We start from the raw sequence: 12,028 nt of genomic DNA on the forward strand, positions 1-12,028 counted from the left end.
ATGGAGGCCTCGGCCCCCGGCCGGCGGCGGCGGCGGGGCTGGCGGCGGGCTCCGGTCACGGGCTCCCCGCTCTTCCGGGCCGCGGTCGTCCTCCTGCTCTCCGCCTTCGTGGCGCGGGCGTCCCCTTCAGGTGAGGCGTCGGCGGCGCCGCCTCAGCTCCGCGGGGCGTCCCTCCCGCCCAGCCCCGCAGCGCCACCTGTCGGCCGCAGTTATAAAATGCGGGGACGACTGGGGAGGTCCGGTGGAGACGTTTTCCGCCGCCTTTCGCGTCCTCCCTGGCGTCCAGAAAGTTCCATCCTGTTTGCAGATACGCGCGCACACGCGCGGGAGGGAGGGCTCAGCCGCCAGCGGGTAACCGGGACGGCGTTGGCTGCACTATTGTGTGCCCAAATGTTAGGGTTTGTGAAAAAGGGTCTCCCAGCGTTGCATAGCAAAAGTCCAGAGAGATTTGGTCGGAATGCCGAAAATGGCGCAAAGCGGGAGAGACGAGAGAGCTTCTCCCGGAACAGTCAACGTAGAGCGATTGCGGACGGGGGCGCGGGAGGGGGAGCAGGGAGGAGGGAGGTGGGGTGAAGCCGTGGTCTGGGCGTCGGGCTCCGGAGGTTCCGTTCTGAGTAGGGGATAGCGGGTGGAGAAGGGGGTCCTTCCCGGTCGTGGTCCAGGGTCTTACCCTAGATGGGGGAGGGGGGTGGGGCATCCGCTGGCTTCAGGTCCAAGCACAGGGCAGACCGGAGGACGGCGGACCTGGAGTAAGTGGGCGATACCTTGGTTCCGAAGCGCCGAGTGGGACGGACTGATGTTCACGTAGCATTTCCCAGTGTGTACCGCCTTCCCTTCAGTCCCTGCAACACCGCCCGGAATCCCAAATGTGGTCTCTTCCGGCGGGTGAGGAAAGGAAAGCGGAGGTTCTAGAGTTTAAGGTGACGTTCCCGAGGCCAGTAAGGGGGCTTCTGACTTTCGGCACACCCGCCTCCCTCCCTGTTAAATGCCCTTTGGGTGGATGCTTCGTTCCGTTTTTTATACCGCTCGCACCGCTGGGTCGTGCGCGCTCTCAGGTCCATTTGTTCATCCAGCAAGGATGGAAGAGTCTCAATATATCATATTCAACTCTCGTTATTTAGTTTGTCTTACTGCAGGATGCTTGGTGCTGATTCTTGATACGTTGACATAAACATTGATCGTACTAGCGGGGGATCCGCCTATCAGTGGAGCCTATAATCTAACGAAAAATCATATACATTGTATACATGTGTAAGAACTGTAGCATAATGCAGTGTAGACGGCTCTGAAAGAGGCGCTGGTGATGGCGGGAAGGGACTATGAGAAGTGGTGAGGACAAACAGAAGGTTTGCAGGAATAGGGTCTGGAAGCTTGGGGGCTGGGGGTTTTGAAACAGAGTATTCTAAGTGGCTGTAGAAAAAGTCCTGAGATGAGCTGCAGTCGGGAAATCAGTGAGTAGGTTAATTTCACCGCAGCACGAGGGGGAGAGTAGTTGGAAGGGAGATGCCGGATGTTGGAAGACATTGATTTAAAGTCCCCCTCCAACCGAGATCAAGTATACTATGATACTCTACCATTTGGTATCTTGGAATTTCTAATGAGGCAGGTTGCTGATAATTTCTTTTTGTTTTCGATAGTTGGATATTTGATTCGATTACCGAGAGGTTTTCACTTGACCCAAGACGCTGTGAAAATAGTGGGATCATCAAATTTTCCAGGTATTAATAAATAGATGTTCAGTACTTTTAAGAAAGTATTTAGCATTTGTTTAAATTTTATCGATCTTGTCCAAAAGGCTAATGTTCCCCAGACATCCCAGTCTCCTAAGGCCTTTCCTTCTATGGAAATGGATTATAGTTGTTCCCGTATGGTTTGGTTGATCCAGCTCTGATTCTCTTTGCTGTAACTGCTGAAGTGTGTGAAAATAATTCTCTAGAAGTTACCTAATTAAAGTTGTCTAGTGTTTCTGCTTGTTATTATATGATTATGTTAATAATATATATAATATTTACTATAATTATTATATGATTATATATGATTATTAATAAACATATGTAGTTGAAATAATACTAAAATATTTTTCAGATGAGATCTGTATTATAAAGGTTTTGGATTTATAAGCTTTTCCAGTAGTCATATGAGAGGCATAGTAATTAAAACTTTCTTGGTGGTGGTTTGTTTTGTTTTGTTTTTTCGAGGTAAATTTGCATGCTTAAAATTCCTCTTTTTTTTTTTTTTTTAAAGATTTTATTTACTTATTTGACACAGAGAGAGGGATAGTGTGAGAGAGCACAAGCAGGGGGAGCGGCAAGCGGGTGGGCAGGGGGAGAGGAAGAAGCAGGCTCCCTGCTGAGCAAGGAGCCTCACGCGGGGTTCAACCCCAGGACGCTGGGATCATGACCTGAGCTGAAGGCAGACACTGAACTGACTCTGAGTCACCCGGGTGCCCCAGAATTCCTCCTTTGAAGTGAACATTCCAATAGTTTTTAGTATATGCAACGATTTAGTACATTGCAAGGTTTTGCAACTATCACTGTGAGATACTGCAGCATTTTGGTGGCTCCAAAAAGAAATGTCGTAGCCAGTAAGCAATCACTCTCCAGTCCCTGGATACCACTAGTATACATTCTCTATGAATTCCCGTGTTCTGGACATTTTATGTAAGTGGAATCATACAGAGGGTGGCGCTTTGCATTTGGCTGCTTTCACCGAGTGTAGTGTTTTTGAGTTTATGCATGTCATATTCCATTTTATGGCTGAATAATATTCCATTGTATGGATATACCACTGTTTGTGAATCTGTCAGTTGATGGATTTTTGGGTAGTTTCCACTTTCTGGCTGTTAGGAACATTGCTGTTACCACCATTCCTGAAGAAGTTTGTGTGTGAACCTACATTTTCAATTCTTCTGAATATATACCTAGAACAGAGAGTAACTCTACGTTTAACCTTCTGAGGAACTGCCAAACTATTTTTTAAAGAGCCTTTACTATTTTACTTTCAGACCAGCAATGTGTGAGGATTCAGATTTTACAGCAGCCTTGCCCACACTTGTTACTGTTTATCTTTTTTTATTATAGCCATCCCAGTGTGTGTGAAGTGGATTTTCACATGGTTTTATTTTGCATTTCCATAATGTCTAATGACGTTTAAGACCTTTTTATGTATTTAATGAATGTTTGGTTATCTTCTGTGCAGAAATATCTGTTCAAGTCCTTTACCCATTTTTTAATTGAGTGTTTTATTATTGAGTTGGAAGTTATTTTTAATACATTCTGGATTCTAAACCCTTATTAGATATTTTCTTTACAGATATTTTCTCCAATTCTATGGATTGTGTTTTCACTTGAAAATTTTCTTTTTAATTTTAAACTTTTAATTCTAGCATAGTTAACATGAAGTGTTCTATTAGTCTCAGGGGTACGATATAGTGATTCAACAATTCTGTGCATTACTTAGTGCTCATCACACACGATGAGTGTGCTCCTAATCTCCTTCACCTATTTCCCCCATCCCTCCACCCATCTCCCCTCTGGTAACCATCTGTTTGTTTGTTCTCTGTAGTCAAAAGTCTGGTTCTTGGTTTGTCTCCATTACTTTATTTCCTTTGTCCATTTGTAAACAGCCCAAATGTCCATCAGTTGATGAAAAGATAAAGAAGATGTGGTGTGTGTGTATGTATATATTCCACAATGGAAAATTACTCAGCCATAAAAAAGAACAAGGTCTTGCCATTTGCAATGCGAGGGATGGGGCTAAAGTGTATTATGGTATGGGAAATAAGTCAGAAAAAGACAAACACCATATGATTTCTCTCAGGTGGAATTTGAGAAACAAATGAATATATGTGTTTTCACTTTTTAAATAGTGTCCTTTAAAGCACACATTTTAGACTGATAAAGTATGATATCTATTTTGCCCTTTGGTACTAGTGTGTTAGGTGTTGCCTACTCAACAGTTAAAGTTTTACTCCTTTATTTTTTTATAAGAAATTCATAGTTTCAGCTGTTATATTTAGGACTTTGATCCATTTTGGATTAATTTACAAGCTTGAGGTCAAACCTCATTCTTTTGCTTGTGGATATCCAGTTGTTCCAGCACCATTTTTTCAAGATACTTTTTTTTCCCTGTTGAATTTTCTTGGTGCCCTGCTGAGAAGCAGTTTGCCATAGATGTTTGGGCTTTTTTCTGGACTCTAAATTCTATTTCATTGATCTGTCCTTATGCCAGTACCATACTGTCTGGATTTCTGTTGCTTTAAAGTATGTTTAGACATCATTAAGTATGAGTCCTTCAAATTCACTCTTTCTCAAGATTGTTTTGGCTATGCTAGGTCACCTGCAACTCCATATTAATGCTAGAATCAGGTTGTTCATTTCTGCAGAAAAGCCCATTGGGATTTGAGTCAGGATTGTGTTGAAGTGTAGATCAATTTTGGGAGTACTGGCAAATTAATCACATTAACTTTTCCAATTCATGAGCTTGGGAGTATCTTTCCATCTACTAAGATCTTCTTTAATTCTCCTCCATGTTGTTTTATAGCTACTGGTGTACAGGTCTTGCACCACTTTTGTTAAATTTATTCCTAAGTATTTTATTCTTTTTGATGCTGTTGTAAATGGAAAGGTTTTATTCAGGTTTTGGATTATTCATTGCTATTATATAGAAATACAATTGAATTTTTCAAGTTTTTGTATTCTATCACCTTCCTGAATCATTTATTAGCTCTGTTTTTTTTCTTTTAAGGTGGTGGGGGAGTTATTTCTTAGGATTTTCTAGGTATAAGATCATGTCATCTGCAGATAGAGATAGTTTTATTTTTCCCTTACCAATCTGGATGCCTTGTTTTTTTGTTTTTGTTTTTGTTTTTTTTCTTGCCAGTTGCTCCAGCTAGAACCTTTGGTTCAGTACTGATGACAACAGATATCCTTGTCTCTTACTCCTGATCTTAGATGGGGGTAGGTTTCAGTCTTTCAGTATGAAATATTTCAAATATGACTTTATCTGTGAGTTTTTTGTAGGTGGATTTTATTAGATTGAGAAATTCCCTTCTGTTCATAGTTTGTTGAATGTTTTTATTGTGAAAAGATGTTGGATTTTGTCAAATCCTTTTTCTGCATACATTGAGATGATTGTGTGTTTTCTGTCCTTTGTTCTATAGATATAATTTGGTATTACATTGATTGATTTTTGTATCTTGAACAAGAAATGCAATCCTGGGATAAATCTTGATTATGATGCATAATTCTTTTTCATGCTGCAGGATTGGCTGTTACTATTCTGAGGATTTTTATGTCTGTATTCACAAGGGAAATTGTTCTGTAGTTTTCTTATGTTGTCTTTGTCTGATTTTGGTTTTAGGGTAATAGTGGCTTCATAGAATAAGTTGGGACATGTTCCCTTTTTTTTTTTTTTTTTTTAAAGATTTTATTTGACACAGAGAGAGAGATCACAAGTAGGCGGAGAGGCAGGCAGAGAGAGAGAGAGGAGGAAGCAGGCTCCCCACTGAGCAGAGAGCCCGATGCGGGGCTCGATCCCAGGACCCTGGGATCACGACCTGAGCCGAACCTCTTTTTTTTTTTTTTTTTTAAAGAGTTTATGAAGTGTTGTTAATTCGACTTGTTTGGTGAAATTCACTAGTGAATTCACCTGGTGCTGGACTTTTCCTTGTAGAAAGATTTTTAATTATTAATTCAGTCACCTTACCCAGACATTGTTTTCATTATGGTTTTTGATGAGAAATAAGCTACTAATTTAAGGATCGTGTGTATGTAACAGGTTGCTTCTCTTGCCGCTTTCAAGAGTCTGTCTTTTTGGACTTTAACAGAAGATTATGATGTGTCTAGATATGGATTTCTTTGAATCGATCCTAATTTGAGTTCATTGAGCTTCTTTGATATGTAAATTCGTGCTTTTCATCAGTTTGGGGAAGTTTTGTCATTATTTCTTCAGCTATTCTTTGTACCCTTTTACTCTCCACCCTTCCGTGGAACTTGTATTATGCATACAATGGTGTGCTGGGTGGTTTCCCACAGGTCTCTGGTGTATTGTTCATTTACCTTTAGTTTTCTTTTTTCCTTCTTTCTTAGACTGGATAATTCCAAATTGATTTATCTTGAGGTTTTCTGATTCTTTTTTCTGCCAGCTTAGGTCTGCTTTTAATTCTTACAGTGAGTTTTTCAATTCAGTTATTTTACTTTTTATTATTTTTTAATTTTTTTTTATTTTTTAAAGATTTTATTTATTTATTTGACAGAGATCACAAATAGGCAGAGAGGCAGGCAGAGAGAGAGAGAGGGAAGCAAGCCCCCTGCTGAGCAGCGAGCCTGATGTGGTACTGGATCCCAGGACTCTAGGATCATGACCTGAGCCGAAGGCAGAGGCTTGACCCACTGAGCCACCCGGGAGCCCAAGTTATTGTACTTTTTAATGCAGAATTTCTTTTGGGTTCTTTTTTTTTTTTTTTTTTTAATAACTTCTGTTTCTTTATTGATAATCTTTGGAGAGAAATCATTTTCATACCTTTTTTTAGTACCGTAAACATAATGTTCTTTGATCATATTTAAAATAACTGATTTAATTTTTCTTTTTCAACATTTCTTTGGCTATTTGGGGTCTTTTCTGTTTCCATACAAATTTTAGGATTATTTGTTCCAGCTCTGTGAAAAATGTTGGTGGTATCTTTAAAGAACTTATCAAACTCAACACCCAGAAAACAAATAATCCAGTCAAGAAATAGGCAGAAGACATGAACAGGCATTTCTCCAAAGACATACACATGAAAACATGCTCCACATCACTTGGTATCAGGGAAATACAAATCAGAACCACAAAGAGGTAACACCTTACACCAGTCAGAATGGCTAAAAGTAACAAGATAAGAAACAATAAATGTTGACGGGGATGCAAAGAAAGGAGAATCCTCCTTTTATACTGTTGGTGTGTTTGAAAACTGGTACAACCACTCTGGAAAACAATATGGAGTTTCCTCAAGATGTTAAAAATAGAGCTACCCTATGACCCAGCAGTTATACTACTGGGTATTTACTCCCCAAGATATAGATGTAGTGAAAAGCACATGCACCCCAATGTTCATAGCAGCAATGTCCATAATAGCCAAACTGTGGAAGGAGCCGAGATGTCCTTCACCAGATGAATAGATAAAGAAGATGTGGTTCATATATACGATGGAATATTACTCAGTCATCATTAAGGAAGAATACTTATGATTTGCATCAACATAGATGGAACTGGAGGGGATTAGGCTAAGTAAAATAAGTTAGTCAGAGAAAGACAATTATATGGTTTCACTCGTATGTGGTACATAAGAAACAGTGCAGAGGATCATAGGGTAGGGAGGGAAAACTGAAGAGGAAGTCATCAGAGAGAAAGACCATAAGAGACTCTTAACTCTAAAAAACAAACAGTTGCTGGAGGGTAAATGGGTGGAGGAGTGGGATACTTGGGTGATGGGCATTAAGGAGGCATGCAATGCGATGAGCATTAGGTATTGTGTGCAACTGATAAATTACTGAACACTGCATCTGAGACTGACGATGTACTATATGTTGGTTAATCGAATTCAGATTTAAAAAAATGAAATAATTTAAAAAAATGAAATGATTTAAAGTATTTGTTCAGTAAGTCCAAAATTTGAGTTTCCTCAGGGATGATTTCTGTTGGTTGCTTTTCTTTTCCCTACCTATGACAATACTTTCTTAATTTTTTGCATGTTTCATATTTTTAGTTGAAAACTAGACTTTCAAAGTAATTTAATGTGGCAACTCTGGAAATCAGGTGTGAATGTTATTAATGTCTTGTTATTGTTGGTATGTTTAATGATTTTTCTGAATGAATTCTTTAGTTTCTATGTCATTTGTGATATGTAGCCACTGAAGTCACTGCTCAGTTAGCCTAGGCTGATAGCTGGATGGAGATTTTATTGACACCTGAAACTAGTTAGTCTCCTAGTCTTTGCTGAGGGTCTTTGTGTGCTTGTGTGGTACACGCTCAGCATTTAGCTATGCATTGATTACTTTGTCCTTCACTAGTCTGCTCTGCAGAGCATCAATTTCAGACAGAGGTGAGAACTTACATTCTGTCCTGACTAAGCATGCCAGTCTTGGGCATGTGCATCTGGCCTTCTGTTTACCCAGGGGTATGTTAGAACTTTACAGAGCTCCTATGGACTTGTCATTCCCAGCTTTTCCTCTTAAGCGTTTTGTTTAGCCTGTTTTACCCCAAGTGTTACCTTCTGCATCTGGCATTTGCAGAGTTAAAAGAAAGCCTCTAGTTATTTTTGAAAAATACTATTTGGGAAAAGGTTTTATACAGTGGTTGTGCTCTGAGTTAAATCAAGTGAAGACAGCCTTTGAGTGGTATCTTCTTGGAAGCTGCCAGAGAGGTCAAATAGTGACAGTTCTCTGGGAAGGAGGCTTTGAAGTCCCTCCAGCCCCATCTGCCTCTCTATCGGCTGCCAGGCTGCTGGTTCTTACAGTGATTGGCACAGTGGTTATCAGAGCTAAGGCCGACTGGGGAGGAGGAGGAGAGGGAGATGGGAATGGGGGAACTTAGAATGCTAGGAGCCCCCCAGGCCCTTGTAACAAATTACCAGAGACTGGGTGGGTTAAACAACAAAATTGATTTTCTCCCAATTCTGGAGGCCAGAAGCTCAGTCATGGAGGTGGGGTTGATTGTGCCTGAGGGCTGTGAGGGAAGGGTCTGTTGCAGTTCTCCTTCCTTGGCTCGTGGGTGGCCATCTTCAGCCTGTGTCTCTTCACATCACGTACCTCTGTATTTGTATGTCTCCAGATTTTCCCCTTTCATAGGACACCAGTCACTGGATTTGGACTCACCCTAATGACTCATCTGAAGCTGATTACTTTTGTGAAGACTGTGTCCAGATATGTTCACATTCTGAGGTACAGGGATTAGGGCTCAAACGTATGCATTTGGAGAGAGGCATAAGTCAGCCCATCCGTGCCAAGATTCAGTTGTTTTTCTTGAATAAGTTTTTCACTGGTTGTCACACTCTTTGATTAATTTCCAGAATTCTGAAAATGTTGATCCTGACAATTTCTGCCAGTTTTTGTATTACCTTTATGAGGGAGATAATTTTTTAGAGTTCTTTCCTCTGCCATTTTCACTGATATCCCAGCTTTTGTTTTAGAACTACAACCTTTAAGCCTAAATTGTAAAATAGACCCATGATAAATACGGAGAACAAACTGATGGGTGCAAGAGGAGAGGCGGATGGGGGGAATGAGCAAAATGGGTGAAGGGGAGCGGTAGATGCGGGCTTCCAGTTATGGAGAGAATGTGTCATGGGAGTGAAAGGCACAGCGCAGGGAATGTAGTCAGTGGTATTGTACACGCACGGTATGGTGGCGGATGGGAGCTGCACCTGTGCTGAGCACAGCATAGCATAGAGACTGGTTGAGTCACTGTGTTGTGCACCTGAAACTGATGTGACCTTATGGGTGCACTTCATTTAAAAACATGAACATGAACTACAGAAAATAAAGACTGTTCTGGGAGTTTACCTTTTTTTTTTTTTTTTAAATTTAAGGGGCACCTGGGTGGCTCAGTGGGTTAAAGCCTCTGCCTTCGGCTCAGGTCATGGTCCCAGGGTCCTGGGATCGAGCCCCGCATCGGGCTCTCTGCTCTGCGGGGGGCCTGCTTCCTCCTCTCTCTCTCTCTGTCTGCCTCTCTGCCTACTTGTGATCTCTCTGTCAAATAAATAAATAATATCTTAAATTTTTTAAATTTAAATTCTAAGTAACTTTGAAATTGGATACTGAAATTGGAAAAGGACAAAGGATAGTATAACAATGACATGCAACTGTATTTCTAAATATAGGTACAACTATCCCAGGAATAATATTTGCAAATTAAATCCAACCATATTTATTTGTTTACTTTTTTTAAAGATATATTTATTTATTTGAGAGACAGAGGGGAAGAGAGTGCACTCACCCGGGGAGGGGAGTGGCAGAGGGAGAGAATCTCAAGCAGACTCCCCTCTGGTTGGAAGCCCCATGTGGGGCTTGATCTCATGACCCATGAGATCATGACCTGAGCTGAAACCACTTAAAGTACTGAGCCACCCCGGTGCCCCCTGAATTTAGCAATATTTAAACAAAAGAGCATGATCAGTTAGAATTATTCCAGGAAAGCAATACTTATATCAAACATTTCATTAAAGTATTCAAGAAAAAAAATGATCACCTCATTCAGTATAGAAAAAAATTTGTTAAAATTCAACCAGTTAATGATAAAAACAAATAACTAAGAATACAGTGGAATTCTCTTAACCTATTTAAGAATATCTATCTAAAAGCTACATTCAGTAAACGGCATGCTGTATGGTGAAACTTGAGAGACAGTCTCTTTAAAGTTAAGAAAAATTTCAATTCTCAAGTACAGTTTTTGTTTTACTGGATCACAGAAAACTCTATTTAGTGAATCAGTGAGGGGACGGCATGCAATTACTGAGGAGTTACAGAACCTTTTCTGAAAGCTTACTTATGTGTAGATTCAAAATAATTGAATCTTTACTATATTCCTTTTGTATCTCCTAAAGAATACTATTTTTGCCTGTTTAATGATCAGTATTCTTTAAATTTTGAAGCAAAGTGGGAGGGGCACCTGGGTAGCTCAGTCGGAGTCTTTGGCTCTGGTCGTAATCTCAGGTCTCTGGGATCAAGCCCCATCAGGGGTTCCCTGCTCAGTAAGGTGTCTACTTCTGCCTCTCCCTCTGTCCCTCCCCCTGCTTGTGCTCACTCTCTCAAATAAATAAACAGGTCTCCAAAAAAAGTGAGAAAAATGCTTAATAATTAAAGTCATAGCATGTATTTATTGACTTAATCATTTAATTTTTAAGTTCAGTATTTTGTGTCACATCACTGTGAATAATCTATTATTCCTCTAATCTAAATGATTTTATTGATCGCTTTCAGTTCTGGTAGCTTTGCAAAACTAAGATAAAGTCTTAATAATTTGTAATTGTCTTAATCCTTTGTAATTAAAATAATCTGAGAATAAAATAAGTTAGTATAATGAACTCTTCATAAAAGACCAATGCATTATTTTCAGATTGAGATACCTACACCCCCCCCCAAATAAAATGCATGTGTGTATTTTGAGTGTTAGTTAATACATGGAATGTGAAGAAATTTAGTTTTTATCAAGTAATTGCAATAACCCAAAGAAAAGTTATGAAAGCATGCAGCCCGAACTACAAAAATGTGAGGCATTTTAGAGCATGAAAGAATATAAAATAGTATTGGAACATTTTAATGTTGTATTTTCAGTGAAAGTATATGTTATGCTTCATCAAAAGAGTCCACACGTGTTGTGTGTAACGCCACGACTGCGAAATTCGGAAATGATAGATCCATCATTCCAATGGCATGGGCCAAGAGGAAAAATTATTTCAGGTAGGCTTTTGTTTCACTTATCATAATTACATTAATGTATCTGAAATATATGGAGAACAAAGAGAGTATTCATATCTCTTACATATGTATATGTTTCCTCAAGTTTTTTTGTTTTTGTTTTTGTTTTTTTTTTCCTGTGATTCCCTTTGGAGTGAGAGTCTCCGTGTGTGAGTTCTCTTGGCAGCTGTATTCCACAAAAATGTGACTTTTTTTAAAAGTTACTAATGTCATTTTCGTTACCCCAGTCAGACTTTTCTTAGTCAAGTGTATATGAAGAAGCAGATATAATTCTGGTTTTTGTTAAAAGTACAAACGAACCCTTTGAGCTACAGATGTACAATAGGGTTTTGTTTGTTTTTCTCCAGCCCCACTTTGGGACAACTTGAGACTTTATTCGTAGTTAGAGTCTTATATTTTCTGGTTTTCTATTTCTTTCTGACTAAAATCCATGCTAATGTGGATTACACTTGGATTAAATATTATCCATTAAAGAAAAAAAGACTAAATTTAACGTTGAGTATTTTAGTATTAAACATAGGCCTTTAGATAAGCTGCGTGGTTTGACCGTGATTGTGTATTAATATGTTATT

The 12,028-nt window shown here is 39.7% G+C and overlaps 1 protein-coding gene across 2 annotated transcripts in view; it reads left to right on the forward strand.

Moving 5' to 3' along the window:
- LOC111157069 (zona pellucida binding protein) overlaps positions 1–12,028 on the forward strand; it is a 110,718-nt gene continuing 98,690 nt past the window's right edge. For both annotated transcript variants that reach the window (XM_022518292.1, XM_022518291.1), the window contains exons 1-3: positions 1–130; positions 1,638–1,718; positions 11,313–11,438. In XM_022518292.1, the coding sequence (XP_022374000.1) occupies positions 1–130; positions 1,638–1,718; positions 11,313–11,438 (337 nt within the window). The remainder of the gene's footprint in view (positions 131–1,637; positions 1,719–11,312; positions 11,439–12,028) is intronic.

The sequence above is a fragment of the Enhydra lutris genome, unplaced genomic scaffold (assembly GCF_002288905.1).
Source record: "Enhydra lutris kenyoni isolate GAN:26980312 unplaced genomic scaffold, ASM228890v2 scaffoldscaffold51, whole genome shotgun sequence".
NCBI lineage: Eukaryota > Metazoa > Chordata > Mammalia > Carnivora > Mustelidae > Enhydra > Enhydra lutris.